Below are 19314 nucleotides of genomic sequence, written 5' to 3' on the forward strand. Positions count from 1 at the left end.
CAGACGTGAGAAAGGGTTATACTTATCTGTAAAATGTCAACTTGAAGAAACAAAGCTTTTAGAATCATCCTCAAGCTGCTATTCTACGTCACACGTCTTTTTCTCGCTGTATGTGTTGCGTATTTATATAGTATTAGTATATATACATCCCTCGTTCTCTCGTACCTAACACCTAGAAGCATGCAAGAAACACATATATAGTTCTCATAAAAACTACTAATATCAATGTTGTTACGTGGAAGTATATACATAACACATATTTTCCCAGGAAAAAATATAACACATATATTTATTCGATTTGAATAAAGATACGAATATTTGTTACAACACCATGGTTGCGCTACACACAATATTTGTATGATTTTGCATTAAGACAAGAATAATTCCCTGGGACATTGCTCTTCCTCTTTTCTTGGTTCACCTAAGTTTCCCAAATATTTCTTGTATCTTGTTTCCTCTCTCTCTCCTTTGCTTTAGGTCTATTTTCATTTTGGTTCTCATTGTAATCCAAATGATGCCCCTTTGGAAGGGGATGGAAATGAAATAAAGATATCCATTAAAATAAAATAAAAACTAAACGTGCGTGTGAAGAAATGTATTCCACGAACTCTATCGATCTAGTTTAATAATTTTATGAATATGTACATCGATAATTTCATAAAGTTATAGTTGATTGTGTTCTTTATAGAAATTACTACTATTGGATTTCTAAAAGATGTTTTGTCTAGGTTTCAGCTAATATATTCTCTTAACGTTTTGATATATCTATACTTATATTTTAAATTTACTAAATTTTCTCTAGGCTTATTCCAAAAACTAGTTATTTCCCTACAAATTAGGATGTTGGTTTGTCACAGTTGAATTAGTAAAGTTCATCATTAAAACTTTAATCGACCATTGTCATTTTGGCATGAGATCTAACATAGAATATTTTCTTTTTGTCAACTTTATATTCTCCAATTTTAATGATTGAGAAAGAGAGAGTGAGTGAGCAAGGAAATGGGATGAGTGGATAACATGTAGATTGATACCGGAAGCGTTCAACGATGGGCTCCATGGGAGTTGAGCAGGCCCATTTTCTCTCTTTTCTTTGTTTGTTTTAAATTAGTATAATTCCTATTTTAGTATGATTTTGTCTAACTCATACGAGTCGTTATGTCGTGTTATTTTATCATGTCAATGACGTGGGAACAATTATTTTACTGACATTGAAACGGTCCAAAACCAAATAGAGAGACAAAGAAACAAAAGACTGGTGTCCTTTATATAAATAGAAACGGCTCAAACTAAAGTCAACGGTTTTCCATAATGACCGGAATCGTTTTATAATGTTAGTTTAGTTTTTGATCTTAGTTTGTTAGGAGATTGATGGCCTCCACTACCATCACCACCCAAGAAATTTCCGAGATTTAAGCTTTGTTTTACAAACACACAAGTAATCGAATCACATCTTATAGAAACCCTAATTTCTTTCCAAGGGTATTCGTTTCCTTGATATACAAGTTTCTCTTTTTTTTTCCTAAAAAAAATCTTTATTTGTTCATCTTCCCTTTGATACACATTCCTCTTGAATTAATGGCAACGACATCAAGCACACCAAAAGCAAAATCGGACAACCAAAACCTAACTAGAACCAGATCTCTTGGTCGAAAACCAAAGCTACCTTCGTCCGTGTCATCAGAAGATGGGTCTGATCAGAAACCGGAGAAGCCTTTGCCAAACTATTTGAAGCCAACAATCAGTTCGAGACCAGATCCAGTCAAGTTCTTGAAGAAAAACAACAATAGTCTTGAAGATAACCAGAAGCTTCTCCGTAGAAGATCTTTTGATCGACCTCCTCCTTCTTTGACTTCGCCTTCTACTTCTTCTTCGCGTATCCAAAAATCCCTCAACGTCTCTCCATCTCGCCCACGAGACAGACCCATGGTTCCAAGAGAGAAACCTGTCACAGCTCTACGCTCTTCATCTTTCCATGGAAGCAGAGGTGTTCCAAGAGGAGGTACTTCTGTGAAATCGCCTCCTGTGGCTCCAAAGAAGAGCGGGTTGAGCAGTAATAGCACTTCCCTGAAGAGCAAAAAGGAAAGTTCTGAAAATGTTACGGCAAAGAAGGCATCAGAGAAAGAGATTTTCTTGGATACTGCTTCTATGTCGTCTGCTCATGAGGATGAAGAGGAGATTGTCAAGGTTGAGGCTGATGTACAAGTTTCTGATGATATAGAAAAGCCCAAAGATGAAAAGGAAAATAAAGAGGTGCAAGTAGAAGTTGTGCATGTCGATGAGTCCGGTGATGAGAATGAGAGAGGTGGACCAACAACGGTTGCTCCCCCTGTTAGGGAAGACATTGTTGTTGCCAAAGAAAATGAAAAAGAAGAAGAAGAAGAAGAAAGATTGATCAATATTGAAGATAAAAACGAAGGGAAACTAGAGGAAATTAAAGAACAAAAGAATAACCAAGAGAACAAGGGTGAACTCGAGGAAGGGGTGAAGAAGGAGATTGATGATTTTGAGACTTCGGAGAAGGTTGACACAAATTCGAAAGAAGTTGAAAGTGTTGAAGAGACTACGGAGGAAAAAGAAGAAGAAGTGAACGAAGAAAGGGAAGTGAAAGAAGAGGAGAAGGAAAAGGTGAAAGAAGAGCAGAAGGAAAAGGTAAAAGAAGAGTTCAAGGAGAAAGTAAAAGAAGAAGAGTCAGGAGAAGGAAAGAAGAAGGAAGTAGTGAAAGGTAAAACGGAATGTTCATCAGCCTACAACGATGTAATAGCAAGTAAGATGCAAGAGAACCCGAGGAAGAACAAAGTTTTGGCTCTTGCTGGAGCTTTTCAAACCGTTATTGACTATGAAACTGCTGCATCTAAGTGATATATATCTTACAGAGATAATAACAACAACAAAAATCAACAATGCCAGTCATTTTTAGCTTTTCATTCCATTCTAATTTTTCTCTGTTTAATTATGAATTGCAATTGTTATAATTTGTCTTCTGAATTGTATGTTTTTCGATTGAACAAAGTTACACGCACCTTATGATATGTTTGAATGGTTTGGATGCATTGGTGTATATATGCAATGACTTTAAAACTAGCTAGCTACTTCAACTCCATGATACTCTTCTATATACAGTATATGAAGCAAAAAGAAGTACAAAGAAGGATAATTAATACTTCGTTGCAAAAACAGAGGATAATTAATATTTGATAGTTTACATCCACTAGATAAGCTTTTTGGTGTGGTTCATAAAAATTCCACGTGGAAGAAGGGGTCATCATAAAGGGTATTTTGTTAGGAATATAGCTACAGATATACGTAATATGCTACTCAGCTTACTAAAATATTTTCACACAACAATTTATGACTTAGAAGGATACAAGTGTTTGGTTCCTTTCCAATGCGGAAGTTTGTCCCACGCACATGAGAGTTGCTGTCAACTTTGACATTTTATTGTAACAAAACAAACACAAATGGCAGGACACAAATTTAGTGAATTTGAATGACACGTGTTCGCTTACGTCCTTAGCCTCTTCTCTCTTTCTTTTTTTTTTCCCAACATTTGTCGGAAAGAGAAGAGATCAAAGAAGCAATCGCTGTTGTGAGTTGTGACAAAAAAAAAAAAAAAATACAAAAGAAGAACAAAAGAAGAGGCTGCACGTCTTGTGTCCGCAACAACATTTTTAATTTTTTCAAGTCCTCAGCAATTACAATTCTTTTAAAGTTCTGATATTTTTCCTTTAATTCTTCACTTTGAGAGATAATGCTTTTTTGACGGATCAATATTGTATAAAGACTCTTTCTTGTACGTAAATTATATTTGAATTTTGATCTGATAACTCTGAAAGAACAATCTTTTTCCTTTAAAAACATTTGAAAGAAGTAATTGAAAATGTCGAAGAGATTTGGGATGTGAAAGAAGAAGTGAGAGATAGTCGAGCGTTGGTTCGTGTCTCCCACTCGAAAGATCAATTGTTTTTGGGACTACATTATCTACCGAATTCATGATAAAATGTACTAAACGCATCAATGTTAATAAACACATGTAATTCATATAGACAATGGTATCATTTTACGATTTTAATTTCTACAGTTCCCATTAGAACTTTAACACTGTAACTATCATCCTTACAATTTTTTTTTTCTTTTTACGAATCCGTTTTAATTTGCCGATCAAACCATTTTGCAAATATATATGCTAATTGGTTCCATTTTTATAATTTTGATTTTATTTTGTGGTTTCAAAGAGTTTAGGAAGTATGCTTATCCATTTATCCCTGAGTCTGGTTTTTTTTTTTGGCATTTATTTATGACAAAGGGATGCATTTCAACTAAATCAATTAATTTACAATTTTACATGCACCATTTTCAAACTTGGGATATTACACCCTCCACATATATGCTTACTTTTCTAGAAAATATCCTCAAAAATATTGAATTGACCTTTTAAAAATAAAAGAAAATAAGCATAAATAGAGAATCGATAATGTGGAGATGGAAAAAGGACAACAAACAGATAAGCTAATAGAAAGGAACAAACACTAACGTAGTTGATTACTTTTCTCCCGTCGACATAATATATAATTAATTTCCCGAATTAAAATAAAAGAAACATTAATTCGCGCGACGAAATAAAATTTATATTTTAGAAAAAGGAAATGAAAAAAAAAAACTATGAACAAAGAAAAATCATAGATTGCATTATTGATCATCTTCTTCCTGCAGATCTGATAGCGCAAAACAACTCCGAGACGTGAAGGCTCTGTTCTTGAACGAGGGTTTCCTCGCAACAACTCCTCTCGCTCCTCGCTCTTCGTCGCTCGATGTTGATTTGTTCTCGTCGAATCCAGATTTCAGATCTTCATCATCTTCCTCGTCATCATCCTCATCTTCGTTTACTGGTAAAAGAGGCATCGATTTAGGGTTTTGCCATGAGTAAAACGATCGTCTTGCCAATTTGTTGCAGATCTGTAACCTTCTCCTTTTATTCAACGGATTCTCTTGCTTTGGAACTTCTTTTACACTCCCGATCTCTCCTAAGTTTCCAAAAGATTTTGATTTACCTTTGTAGTGATTCGATAACCCTCTCCTACAATTAGAAATCAATCAATCAATCATCTTCTTTCACCAAGAAAAAGGCCATTTTTATTTTCACCAATAAAGAGGCCATTTTTAGTTTCAACAAGAAAGATGCCATTTTTAGTAGGAAATGAACTTACTTGCTGGGGAGAGAATCTTCAAGAGAGCTCATTGAGGCCAACCCTCGAAGACCGAGTTCTTTAGATGAAACATCGTCGTTTTCTTCTCCGCTTTCTTCTTCGTCTTCGCTGTCTCCTGGAGTTCCGATCGATGATGAACTCTCCGATGAGTAATCCGCCGTATGTCCTGACCAGATTCCGCTTCCGGGCCGACTCAAACCGCTGCTTCCCTCCTCGTTCGCCGTCTCACCGGAGGAAGAGGAGGAAACTTTCTCCGTCGCCGGTAGATCGTTTCCGTATTCAGAGACCTCGATTGAGAACGTAGGTCCTCCTGCCATCACCTCCATCACCGTATCTCCAGATCACAAATCAGGGATTTTCTTACCGGTTTGGTCGGAAATCACGGTTCAAAAATCTTCACTTTCTGGATTTTCTGTCTCATCAACTTCTGGGTCAGATCCTCAAATCACACAGACTCGGACAATAGTAGCAATCGCCATGGCAGAGAGGAGAGAGATAGAGAGAGAAGGGATAAGGTTTTTATTTATTAAAAATATAATTGAAGGAAGACGATAAGGACGATATAACTTGGATAAAATATATATCCTATTGAAGATTAAATATATAATATCTATGCGTATGCTTATGCGTGATTTCGGACATTAACAACTTTTAATTAACGCCTCTTCCAGTCCTTGCTTCTGATCTCTGTACTTTTAGTATTTTAAAACATTTGAGTTTTTACGAGTTTTCACCAGGAAAAAAAAATGGAAAATTTATAATACACTTGCACAAACCCAAAATGAAACAAGTACACTGAATGTTGTAGATTCTTAGGATTGTAATAATGTAACTAGTTGATTTTAACTTAACCGAACAAATATACTTGAGAAAGTCACTAATAACCGAGAGCCCGAGGCTGCTGCCATCTCTACCATGTGTCCTATCATATATTCGTATATTCTCTTTTGTGGACTATATATTTGTAAGTAAACATATATGTACGTAGGATAGTATTAATAAATATTATATATAAAATTTATTTTTTACCATATTTCATTTCATTACGTAATGCCAGATTTATTTAAACTTATGGTGTATATTTGATGTATTTTTATGTGTCCATTGACTCACAACATCTCCAAAGAGACACCAAATTCCATTTTACTATCTATATTTAGAATACGTTCTAATCATATATTAAATTTATAATTTTAATTAAAATTAAGACTATTTTCTTAAATAACGAAGACCATCTGCATAGTGCATATTGTTCATTTTTGAACTTTAATTAATTGGTCACACAACTCAACTAAGATAAAATTAAACAAAAACACTCAACTAAGATAAAAGGAAAGGAATATTCCTTTTAAATTTGAATTACATAATGAAAGTAGTATATCATATCAAATCCAACGGGGGATAATTACATCCAATATGAATGAACTAATCTTTTGTTGCCGTAACGTTTTAAATTTCACTTTTTTCGGTTTAAAATGTCGTTTCTTTTGCTACCATTTCTAAATATATATTTTTGACATTTATAAGTCTTAGTAATTTTCATATACTCCAAACAATATATTCTTGTTGCTTACAATAAAAGATTTAGAATATTTTTAAAATGTCAAAATCTTTACTTAACCCTGACCCTACATAAGTTTTAGATCTATTTATGGAATGATCCCAATATAAGGCATCACCAGTTTCGTGCCATCCTCGAATATTCATAACTTTATCCTCCATTTTCTGAAAAAGAAAAAATCGACGTAATTCATTCTTTTGTAAAACACAATAGACGGATAGTAAAATTAAATATGTTTGTAAAATAGTGTAATCGTCGTCAAGTATCAAATTCATTTTGTGTTATCAAAAAATAATAAAATCAAATAATTTTCAAATTATTCTGCTAGTATGTAGCGTGCGTCCTTGCTATATTACCATATGAATTCCAAACTTCGTAAAAGTTCATGTTATTCGTAAACAAGTAGTTGCCAAACTTATAATACAAAAATGAATAAAAAAAAATAACAAAGAATAGCAATTAAATGTCAAAGCGAATGGGTTATGAATGTTTAAAAAACAAATTCTTGCGAAATTTATACATTATAAAATTTATTTTCTTTCAGGAGGGAATAGATTTATATTTGTTTAACAATATATAGTAGCTTATGATAAAATTTCAACAAAATGGAACAGTGATTTCTTATTTTCGAATTAAAATATATAAAATATAAAATTATTTTGTTATTAGCTAAATCGTGAGGAAAGATTTAACCGAAACGGAAGTTGTACAACTATTTATCGAATTTACGACTACATACATGTAGGTAGATCAGTAGAAAGGATGATTAACAAATGATGATTAATTCAAAGGTATTTAGAAGAGAGAGAGAGAGAGAGAGAGAGAAAAAAACGTGGTTAATATTAGTTAAAAGTCATAACTAAAAGGTCAAAGCAGGGGGACCAATGGGATGAGGCTCAGGTCTAGAGAAACAGCATCTATTCATCTAATCTTATCTCTTTCTTTCTTAATTTTGAATCTTAACATTTGCTCTTCTCGGTGGCAGAGAATCACCCTCAGATGTTCACATCTCTCTCTCTCCCTTGTTATCGTTTATTTTTTCATTTTTATATCTAAAACTTTTAATCTTGGGAATCAAATGTTTTTTTTTTCTTTGATTATTAACGAGAGAGAAAGAGAAAAGGTGTATTGGTTTGGTTGGCTAAACTTTATAGAAAGGTTAATTATCATGCTTCCACCCACAATCTCATGTTCTAAACAATACAAAACAAATCATTCAGACGCAAGTATCTTCGCATTTTCCAAATATATTTAGTTTTGCTTTATCTATTAATTATATTAGATTCATAAGATTTGCATATCAATTGATGGAAAGTTCAAATCTATGTGATGACTAGATTAAACTATAGACCAAAACTAAGAATAACAATGTCTTTTTCATTTGTAACATACTATAGTTATATTTTTCCCTTTCTGTCAACAAGTAAAGTATGGTTATCTCTCAAACCCAACAAACCAATACAAGAAGTCTGAATTAAAATAAACCAAGCAAGAAAAGAAAAGTAAATATGGCCTTTGTGTATCGAGCCATATAATGAGGCAAGGTTCCGAAGGTCATATGGTTGGCCGTGTGGACCTTGGCTTGTTGGATTATGTTGTGTTTCTCGAAAGTGAGATCATTTGATCCATCTTAATATCATTTTCGTCTAATTAACTATAAATTCTTGAGAATTTATATAAACTAGAATCGGTATAGCTCGAGATGAATGAGGGTGCATAAGAGTCAGAAGTGCCCATGCTAGGAAGCCAGTGTTCAGAGCCAGAATTATGTATTTATCTTCTATTAAAAGCATTTCCAAACAAACTAACCAGATCTCGCAATGGAGAACTCAAATTGGAAATTTTAATCTCTTTGGAGACCTTGTATATTATAATAATATGTATGAGAGTAAAGATGTAGAAGGTGTTTTAGAATGCATGTGGCATCTAGAGTTGTAGATGTGGCTTCTTACTCTGGTGTGGACGTGGCGATAGGTTTATATAGGTAGTTAAAAACATTACAATAATTTCATATTTGGAAAACTAAATGGAAAAACGAAATCGGTTTTAAAGATTCAAGATACACAAAATTATTGAAGACTACTTGCAAACCAATAAAAGGGACATCACGGAAAAAAAAAAAAGAAGAAGAAGAAGGAAATTAAGACAAGAACTTGACAATAAAAGCAGTTGCACATTCGCCTCAGGTTTTACAACCCACGAAACCTTTTTTTTTAAGTAGTATCAGAAACTCTATCTTAAGCAAGTAATATGAATGTCTTTTTAACCAAAAAATTAAAATTAAAATTAAAGCACAAAATTGACTTGTACAATGTTATGGAGTATCACAATTCCTTTCTGCAGCGCATCTATCCACTGATTACGCAGGTGTACCAGTCGTACTTTAGATCATTATCGAAAAACACATTACATGATTTTTTATTGATCTAAAAGCTAGTCATTGTCAAAGTCAAGGCATTACATAACACAAGATCTCACAGTCGAGAAACCCTAATGACAACTCCATGTTGAGGCTCCACAAGCAGTCTGTGGCATGGAGAGTGTTGATATTTGGGAGACAGAGTAAAGCTAAATTTTGACACGATAAGTGAAACAAGCACCTTGACTTCCATCATAGCAAAGTTTTTGCCTACACAAAGTCTTGGTCCGAGGCCAAATGGGATGTATGTTTGAGGGTATTTGCAAGCTTTAGAGATTCCCTCACTGAACCTCTCTGGCTTGAACTCGTTTGCGTCTGCTCCCCAGATCTCAGGGTCTCGGTGTAAGGCAGGAATGAGGGTCCAGATGCACACTCCTTTTGGCACCACTAAGTTTCCGAGTTTTATATCTGTGGCTGCTTCTCTTGCCAGGATTGGTGCTGGTGGATATAGTCTCATTGTTTCTTGGATTACCATTGCCACCTATTTTATTATTTTAATGTATAAAAACAAGAAACTCAACTACCCAAAGTAGAGTTACTGTTAGTTAGGCCTCAGAATTAAACAATATTAAGTAGAGCAGTTCATGACAATTCTATACTCTATTATGTCCCTAATATTATTAGAAATGAAAGTATCACGTTTTCTTTATGAGTATATATATAAAATAATGTTACCGTTTTGAGATTGGGAATGGTTTCAGCGTCGGGAATGCCATTCTTGCAAGAACTCAAGATTTCATCTCTTATTCGAATCTGCCAACTAGGATTGAGAGAGAGGAGCATAAGGCACCAAGACACGGAGACTGCGGTTGACTCATGGCCGGCAAAATAGATGCTCTTGCAATTATCCACCACAAAACGTTTATAGGCTGACTTGTCCCACAAGCTGCCATCGCAGCAGCTATGCATCGCCCCCTCAAGTATCAACTGCAATAGATCCTTCTTCTGAGCTTCCACGCATTCCATTTCCCTCTCCTTCACCGTTTCCCATATCGAAGATTCCAAATTCTTCTCAAGCTCATCAATATTCACATCACCATGCTTCTTACTCTCGAACAACATTTCACTTGCCACCATGTATATATATAGAATTATAGACACTCGATGATATTATTACATTCTTTGAAGAAGAAGAAGAAAAAGTATTAACGACGAGACTCACGTGAAGCCATTGAATCTGAAGAAGACACTGCGTCGAGTGATGGCGATCAAAAGATCCCTAAGCATAGAGAATATCGCTTTGCCTTTGGAAAAAGAGCTCCCAAAGCAAGCCCTAGAGATGACGTCAGCCGAGACATCCTTAAGATCTTCGTCTACTCTTATCTCACATCCCATTTCTCCTCCTCTTTTCACCATCTCTTCCCATTTGCTCAGCATTGACATCGCAGATTCCACCATTAAACCAATCATTCCCTTCACAGATTCAAATAAATGTATAAATATTTCCGAAATGTTGAAGAAAAATTACGTTTTCACGTAGACACAAAAGATCTCCAATATCAGCATGCATAATCAATAAATGCAAAAGTAAGGAGATTAGTCGGACTCGAATACGATCCCTTAATGCTTAAACAAGAGAAGATCAAAATTTAGGACCTTGACTTTGTCGTGGGTAAACTCATGGGCGATGATACGACGTTGATGGGCCCAATGAGGCCCATTAGAGGTGGTAATGCCACTGCCAAGAATGGGCTTGAGGCGTCTGGTGACGTGAGTGATTCTGCCAAGGTTAAGTGTGTTTGTTTGGCTAAGCTCTTTCACCATCTCTGGGTGGTTTATGTAAAGGTGCTGCTTCAGCCCCGTCGAGTATGTATAAATCCTCCCTTCATTATAGTTTATTAACCGTTTCATATTGTAAATAATTTACTCTCGGAAAATAATTACAGGTAAATAGCTGATGAATAATAAACCGAACCAAAATCAAACTGTCAAATTTTGTTCAACTTTTTCCAAACCCAAATCGGAATCATCAACAACAATTTGTTTTTTTTTTGGGGTCAGATTAAATAGAGTAAATCCTGTATATATATATAGGTGGACCACATTTCTCTAATTAATTTATATATTGGCTTATATAATTAACATTTATGGTTCATTTGCAAAGAGTTTTGTCTTTTATGACTATGTGTTTTCTTTCTTTTATGGGATATTTTATCCAGTAGTGGATTTTTTCCTTTCTGTAACGTTCCGGTTAATGAATATATAGATCAGACTTGAGAGATGGTTTTTGTAAAGCTGTCTTTTTATGCATGTCCAAGTGAAACGTTCGCATATGACACTTAACATTTTACAAGGTGGACCCTACTAATAAGAACATTAATCTTCGTGCTGGTAATATTTTTTTGTTTTTTAATATGGAAATGTACGAGTAGAAAATTCGTTTGCAAATTAAATACTAGCTAGTAATTTTTTCTTTCTGTCCAAAGTTACAGAAATTGTTCGATGGACATGCATTGGCTGCGGAAGAAAATGGTGTTATGATTTTTCTTTTTAAACTGCGATGATGTATATGAAAAGTTTTCATTAGACATTTCTCTTCTTCTCAGGTCGATAGATCTTTTCCAATTGACCGAGTCCATATATATACCGAAAATTGATTTAAAATTAAAATTTTCAAATGTAGATGGTATCAAAAATTGAATTCAACAAAAAAGTAGTTCATATCAGTTTTTGATAGGATTTATATGGATTCTGCATGTTTTCAATTTTTAGTGATTTTTTTTGTGTGATATGCCATAGACTATATCTATACACATATGCATTTGTATACCTGTATTAACCGATGTGACGAGATTCGAAAACAAAAGACTAGGACATATATATCCTTAGTTTAAATTAGTGCCACTATTCGGATTTAAACCCAATATATAGAGAATAAAATGCATGTCGCCGATTAAAGAATATAAAATTTTCAAAAACGAACCGTATTGTTTTCGCCAGTGTTCGAAATAGGGAAAGAGAGAAGAAGAATAGTCATGAGAAATGATGTTATCGCCAGAATAGTGTTTAGCCTCTGACTGGATCCTCTGCATCTCGGACGCATTGCCGTTAAAGATCGACGGTGGAGGACCCTTCACGCCTTGCACCTTTAGACTCCTCCGCATCCTCCATTGCTCCGCCACCGCTCTACCGTACACATGATATCCTACGCCGACGATTCCTACAACAACTATCCACCAAATTGCATTCACCGTCTGAACAGCCAAACTCTCCATTTTTTTTTCTGTTTCTTTTGTTTTTTCTTTGTCTATTCAAGTGTTTTTTTAATATACTTTATTACTCTTCTCATCCTTTGGCCATTTATAGTCAAAATCATATTCCATTTGAACAAATAACTCCAAATATCTATTTTATTAATTTTTTATTTATTTAAAAATAACACAGTATTTCTTTAAAAAACGCAATCTCACACTAATTTAAAATAAAATTTCAAATATTTACTTTTATTAATGATTATTTAACTAAAGATAAGATATACTACTAGGCAAGCCAATTAGGCAAATCCGGCACGTCCCGGTCCATAGCTCGTACCGCCCACATATTTTTTTTCGTACGGCCCGGTATGATTTTTATTGGGGTTACATTGAAAGTCCAACATGATCCGAAGTCCGAACATTGCTACAGAGTAAGTGAGAAACCCATTTATTTTCCAGAGTGGTTTTTAAGAAAACAAACATACATTTAACAACATTCCATTTGATGTTCAAAAATAAAAGAAAAAAAAATAACAACACTCCAGTCATCAATGAATCATATTTAACTAATACAAGTTGATTCAACTAAGAAACCGATGATTATTGGTAAACCCTTATTGATGCCTATCTTTTCCGATGCACTTTTATTTACAAAAAAATATTAGTAAAAACAAACACACTATTACTATTATAATAAGGCATTACAATGGAGTAAAAACTAAAATCATAAGCTAGACACCATATGTTATAAGATCTCAATTTTGAATAACCCTGATGATAACACCATGTTGAGGCTCTACAAGCATTCTAAACACCGGAGAGTGCTGATATGTGGGAGATAGCGTAAAACTAAACCTTGACACAATAAGTGACACAAGAACCTTGAGCTCCATCATACCAAAGTTTTTCCCTAGACACAACCTTGTCCCTAGGCCAAATGGGACAAAGGACTGAGGGTATTTACAGGCTTTAGATACTCCTTCGCTGAATCTCTCTGGCCTAAATTCATTTGCATCAGCTCCCCATATCTCGGGGTCTCTATGCAATGTAGGGATCAATGTCCAAATACACACTCCCTTTGGCACGACGAGGCTTCCAAGTTTCGTGTCTGCAAGGGCTTCTCTTGACACAAATGCTGCTGGTGGGTATAACCTCAACGTTTCTTGGATAACCATTGTCACCTATATTTATAAGCAAAAAATGTTAATTAGATTCTGAAATAGGTTGTATATTCATAGAGGTCTAAGAGACTTGACATGATGATGAGAGGCGAGGCTGGAATATTGTTACCGTTTTGAGGTTGGAAATAGAGCTTGCGTCTGGAATACCATTCTTACAAAAACGAAAGACTTCATCACGAATCCGAGTTTGCCAAGAAGGGTTGAGAGCGAGGAGCATAAGACACCAAGAGACAGCAACCGCACTAGTCTCATGGCCGGCGAAATAGATGCTCTTACAGTTGTCCACCACGAAGCTTTTGTAAGATGATGTCTTGTCCTCCAAGTTACCATCGCAACTACTCATAGCCCCTTCTAGTATCAGTTGCATTAGATCTTTCTTGTGATCTCCCGTGCATTCCCTTTCTCTCTCCTTAACAGTTTCCCATATCAAAGACTCCACATGCCTCTCTAGCTCCTCGATCTTCCCGTTCCCATGTTTCTTAGTCCCGAACACAATATCACTTGGAACCATATACGTACACCCATAATTATATTCAACAATAATAAATTCTCTTATGATGTACAGAGAAATAAATGGTTTTAGATCTACTTACGTGAAACCATTGAGGCTGAAGAGGATGTTGCGGTGAGTGATGGCCTTTTGAAGACATCTAAGCTTAGAGAAGATCTCTTTGCCTTTAGAGAAAGAGCTCCCAAAGCATGCTCTAGAGATGACGTCAGCAGAGACAGCTCTTAAGTCTTCGTCCACTCTTATGTCACAAAACATTTCTCCTTCTCTTCTTTTCACCGTCTCTTCCCATTTGCTAAGCATTGGCATCGCCGATTCAACCATCAAACCAACCATTTCCTTGACTTTGTCAAGGAAGAACTCGGGGGCGATGATACGGCGTTGATGGGCCCAATGAGGCCCATTAGAGGTGATGACGCCACGGCCAAGAATGGACTTAAGGCGTTTGGTGACGTAAGAGACTTTGCCGAGATTAAGAGTGTTGGCTTGGTTAAGCTCTTTCACCACCTCCGGGTGGTTCATGTACAAGTGTTGCTTCACCCCCGTCGAGTACGTGTACACCCTCCCTTCATTATCATTATTTTTATTTTCAATAAATTACTTATACAAAATAAATATATACACAATAAAAGTAGAAAACATATTCGTTAGATATTCCCAATAAAAAAAAGATATTGGATAGGTGGGTAAAGAAAACGGCGAGAATCCAAACTTTTAGTAATTCCTCTAAATCAACTGAAGTGATAAATTATAAACGGATCTACGCGTGCTAACGAAGTGACATCAACTTTTTTATTTATTTAACAAATGAAAAGGAATCAAGATGAATCATTTAGAAGGAAAATATATACAATATAAGCTGCTAGCTTTTTATCAAGTAGACCCGATCACAAAACCTTATTGGCTTCTCTAAAGTCTAAACTAGTGAATAAAAAAATCTATTCATAGTTTTATATTCTGCAGCATTAGTTGTCAATCCATGTGTATGTTACATACACACACATATATATATATAGGCTGTATTTTATAGCTGTCAATCAGTAAGCACATATCACATATGCATGAACAAAGTTGGCTTAGCAAAAAAAAAAATGTCTGAATAAATTTCCACGAATGTATGTAACTAATGGCGATATATATATAGACTAGACCGCTTTTCGTTCACTATTTAGAAGATTGATTAATTAGTCTCTGTCGAACGAAAAAAAAATGTTTTGCCCACGCTGACGAATTTTATGAAGATATATTAGTTTGTTTTGTTTTTGCTTCATAGTCTTTATTAATTAAACAAAAAAAAAAAGACAGTATGGAACTCCAAGATAATTAACCATTACAAGAAATTTCACTTAGAAAAGAAGCTAAATGAACCCTTTTATGCAGCTGATCTTTTTAAATCTTTTTTCTTTATCTTACCCAAAAAAAATATATATATATATTTCAAAAAAGACTAATCCGCCTCGTGTGCTATCACTATTCAAAATCCTAAACTATACACTAAGAGATTAGCAGAGAGCATACCGTATTGTTTTCGCCAATGGTCGAGATAGGGAAAGAGAAAAGAAGTGTAGTCATGGGCGATGATAGTATCACCAGAGTAATGTTTAGAGTTAATCATTATCTGTGATTGAATTCTTTGCATCTCTGGTATGTTTCCGCGAAATAACGACGGTTGAGGACCCTTCACACCTTGCATAGTCAGCCTCCTCCGCATCCTCCATTGCTCCGCCATCGCTTTACCGTATACACCAAACCCTAAACCTAACACTCCTATAACTACTACCCACCAAATGGTTTTGGCCATCTCTACCATCAAAATCTCCATTTTTTTTTTTAAATGGCTATAGCTTCTAAAGTCACAACATTGATAGTTTTCTTGCTTTCTTTGGCTATATATAGTCGACCACTTTCCTTTTGACCCAAAAGGTTTTAAATGATTATTATAATGATATAATAGATGTATGTCTATATGTAAAGATGGGAAGTACTTTATTTATATGTGATGAAATAATTGTAATATTCATATAGGTGTAGCCCATGTGTCTATCCATATAGACTAATAGACTATTCATTTAATGTGGCTCTCGATCCATACACTAACATACATACGCATGGAGTTGGGATGAGGCAGAGAATTGTACTCTGCTTTTTGAGGCAAATGTTCAAATAATTAGTGGTCCGTTATGTATGTGTGGTACATATATCTCTAACCAGTTACGTACGTGTAATGACCATGAAAAATATGGAATCTCGTGTACTCTGTTTCTATCTCTTGCTCCCTCTTATTTTGTGTCTGTTGTAATTAATGCGGAGGAGTACAATTGTTTCTCGCCAAAAAAACAAAAAAAAATTGGGATAATGATCGAACTATATACGGGGTTAAATACATTTACAAAAAAAAAAATCAAATTTCTATTTTATGATTACATGTAAGTTAAAACCGGTAATTTGTAACTAAGTAATTTATGACCATAATTTTGCGATGTTTTACTAAGAAAACCACAGTTTCTTGGTCAACTTTGACAGAACTATTAATCAGGAACCAGGTTTTGATCATATTTGTAAAGTTTCAGTCATCTTTCTCGTTACAAATTTGAACCTGAACATAAGGAAGGACTCAACCTACCTTTAAGGCTTAAGGGAACATCTGTTGAATTTGTTTCATGATTGTTATTGTAATTTCTTCACATGTTATAAAACTTCAGACGGTGAATTTTGTTCTTTGTGCTAGACTTTATGGCTATATGTGATTCTTATTGAATTATGCATTTATCAGTTCATTACAGAAAATTTATTTTAATTTCATTTTGATTTGATATAATAAGACTTCATTATGCTTTTTAGTTTTAGAAAATAACTTAATTATGTGTATGCATACCAGCATACGCACACGTAACCTTCTTTAATTGCAATTTGGAGTCTATTATTTTATTGGGGTACGGATAATTATGTAAATTCATTATATATAACGTGCGACCAGATACATACTACGTACATTAATTGAAGATATCAACTCGGGCCGGTCCAGCGTCACTCTTTTGGAATATTATGTGAAAATCGGAAGGTACAAACTCAAATTTATGACAAACTGTTGGGTGACGAACGTGATAGTAATTATTGCAATTTGTTTCTCAAAAGAGATCGCTTTTTTTTTTTTGGGTTGAGTCGAAAGAATATCGTTTGATATGGTGTGTATAATGTTAAATATGTTATACAGACAAAGGGTCTTGTGCGTTTAGTATCAAATAGCTCTGACAGTGAAAAAAAAAATATATTTATGGCCAACTCTGAGATTCATGAGACTTTTCTTTTGGTTGAAAGAGATTTACGAGACTAGAAACAATTAAAATCAGTTTATTTATTATATAGTTTCTTCTTTTCTGAGATTCATGAGACTTTTTCTTTTGGTCGAAAGAGATTTACGAGACTAGAAACAATTAAAATCAGTTTATCTATTATATAGTTTCTTCTTCTTTTTTTTTTTATCAATGATTTAGTGGCTGCTGTAAGAAAAAGAAAAACGATTTAGTGGCCAGATCATCTAATACATATCAAGCTAATTTGGAGGTAAAGCGAATATTATATTTCGTCTCGCTTTTTCTTCATGGCCGGCCCTAGTTAAGTGGTTGTATCTTTTATATTAAACTAGATGATTACCCGTGCAAATGCACAGAATTTTTTTTATATTTTTTAAAATTTTTTTAAATTTTTTTGTAACTTAAATAAACTCAATTCAGAATTTTCTTTTTGAGGTTTGTAAAAAAAAATTGTTATTTAGTTCTTTTAAAAATAAATTTTTATTAGTTTCTTTTTAGCTATTATTTTGTCTTCAAATAAACTAATCAAACACATATTATACTAAACAAAATCTAGAGTTGATAATCCAACAAATACTAAATATAAAATATCAACTTATGGTTATAAACTCAAGAGGCATATCCTATAAATAAATAGATAAATTTATTCGGATTTTCCTATTTTAATTGGTAAAATCTTTCACAAACTCTTCTGAAATCAAAAATGAATATAATGGAGTTCTAACTATGATATCCCAAATTGTATTAAACCCATGACCACTTTTCTTCACCAAGTTTTTAGTATGAAATCACTATAGATCTCACGTTGGAGATAGTCTTCTATGCTAAATCTTTCACTTGAATTTAATCGCTAACTTTAATATTCGTTAACTAAAGCGAATTTAAAAACTATCAGCCCAAATTTTTTCAAAGTGACGTCTTATGGTTCCATAGTTCCATATGCTAAATCTTAAGAACATTTGCATGCTTGAAAAGATTATCGAGGCTTTGGTCACATAATTTCATCCTCTTAACATCGGTTTTACTTTTTGGGATGCTTTATGTAGAAGTAGAAAACTTTGGTACAGAAAATTGGCATATAAACCCAAATCTACAACTTTAGGCAAAGAAACATATAAAAATTGAAAACAAATTAAAAATCCAAATCTTACAATTATGAAATTTGTCTGAAAAGACTATAGAATACGAAAAAATAATTTAAAAATCCAATCTCTACAGTTATGGAATTTTTATTTTATTTAAATTTGTTTCCAAAATAGTTACTTACTTCCATGATTTTAGTTGTATTATTTCTAATTTTTAAAGTTAATAAGATTTATCAGTCCCTTCATTTGGTTACAAATTTTGGTTTTTACGTCTAAAGTTGCGAAGTTTTATGCATAAGAGAAACGTATTGGTAAATTTTACAATTACTTCCCAATAATTTGTTGCATGAGAGAAATACGACTTTTTACAAAACAAAAATTCCTTAGTCATCATTAGTCATTACAACTAAATTTTTTTTTCTTTAAATATGTGGTATTCATCTTCTTGACTCCTTTTAAAGAGATATTATTTGGACTTTTGAGCATACAAATAAATTTGATTACAACAGAACAAATATTTGTGAAGATTTAAAATCTAAAGGCAACATACAAACTAAAAAGATTTGTAATCCAAATGCAGGCTATAAACAAAGAGATGATCATTCACCTTTAGTTCCATAACTTTATGTTGTTGACTTCCTGATATTCATTAAGCTTTTCAGAGATTATGCAGTTGATCTTTTTTTGTTTTCTCAAATTACATTTGATTTTTTGTTGGACTATCTTCATCAATAATCAATAGAATAAGAAGAAGTAATGGTATATTCTCTCTCACTAAAATCAAAGGAGAAGAATTTTAACCAAAATAAAAAATAAAAGAAGATAAAAAGTTTATTGTTCCTAAGAGT

General features: G+C 33.8%; 4 protein-coding genes across 5 annotated transcripts; 1 reads left to right on the forward strand and 3 right to left on the reverse strand.

Annotated features, from left to right (window-relative positions):
• Positions 1–1575: 1575 nt before the first annotated feature.
• On the forward strand, positions 1576–2936 carry LOC18011747 (uncharacterized protein PF11_0207). Of its 2 annotated transcripts, XM_024151671.1 has the most exons (2): positions 1576–2302; positions 2339–2936. In XM_024151671.1, exons 1-2 carry the CDS (start codon positions 1576–1578, stop codon positions 2857–2859), a joined length of 1248 nt encoding a protein of 415 aa, XP_024007439.1. In that variant the 3' UTR covers positions 2860–2936. The 2 variants fall into 2 exon arrangements, with proteins under 2 accessions (XP_024007439.1, XP_024007438.1); XM_024151670.1 differs by having other exon boundaries at positions 1576–2936.
• Positions 2937–4507: 1571 nt separating this feature from the next.
• On the reverse strand, positions 4508–5750 carry LOC18013265. Its single transcript, XM_006394679.2, has 2 exons — positions 5205–5750; positions 4508–5074 (listed from the first exon to the last, which is right to left on the reverse strand). The coding sequence occupies exons 1-2, from the start codon at positions 5528–5530 to the stop codon at positions 4687–4689; spliced, it is 714 nt and encodes a 237-aa protein (XP_006394741.1). The 5' UTR covers positions 5531–5750; the 3' UTR covers positions 4508–4686.
• Positions 5751–9197: 3447 nt separating this feature from the next.
• On the reverse strand, positions 9198–12420 carry LOC18013266 (cytochrome P450 714A2). Its single transcript, XM_006394680.2, has 5 exons — positions 12108–12420; positions 10781–11007; positions 10347–10597; positions 9860–10250; positions 9198–9665 (listed from the first exon to the last, which is right to left on the reverse strand). Exons 1-5 carry the CDS (start codon positions 12397–12399, stop codon positions 9240–9242), a joined length of 1587 nt encoding a protein of 528 aa, XP_006394742.1. The 5' UTR covers positions 12400–12420; the 3' UTR covers positions 9198–9239.
• Positions 12421–13084: 664 nt separating this feature from the next.
• LOC18013152 (cytochrome P450 714A1) lies at positions 13085–15889 on the reverse strand. The gene is made up of 4 exons (XM_006394681.2): positions 15586–15889; positions 14153–14633; positions 13669–14059; positions 13085–13559 (listed from the first exon to the last, which is right to left on the reverse strand). Exons 1-4 carry the CDS (start codon positions 15887–15889, stop codon positions 13134–13136), a joined length of 1602 nt encoding a protein of 533 aa, XP_006394743.1. The 3' UTR covers positions 13085–13133.
• Between the last annotated feature and the right edge of the window lie 3425 nt (positions 15890–19314).

This window comes from Eutrema salsugineum, unplaced genomic scaffold (genome assembly GCF_000478725.1).
Source record: "Eutrema salsugineum unplaced genomic scaffold, Eutsalg1_0 scaffold_6, whole genome shotgun sequence".
Lineage (NCBI taxonomy): Eukaryota > Viridiplantae > Streptophyta > Magnoliopsida > Brassicales > Brassicaceae > Eutrema > Eutrema salsugineum.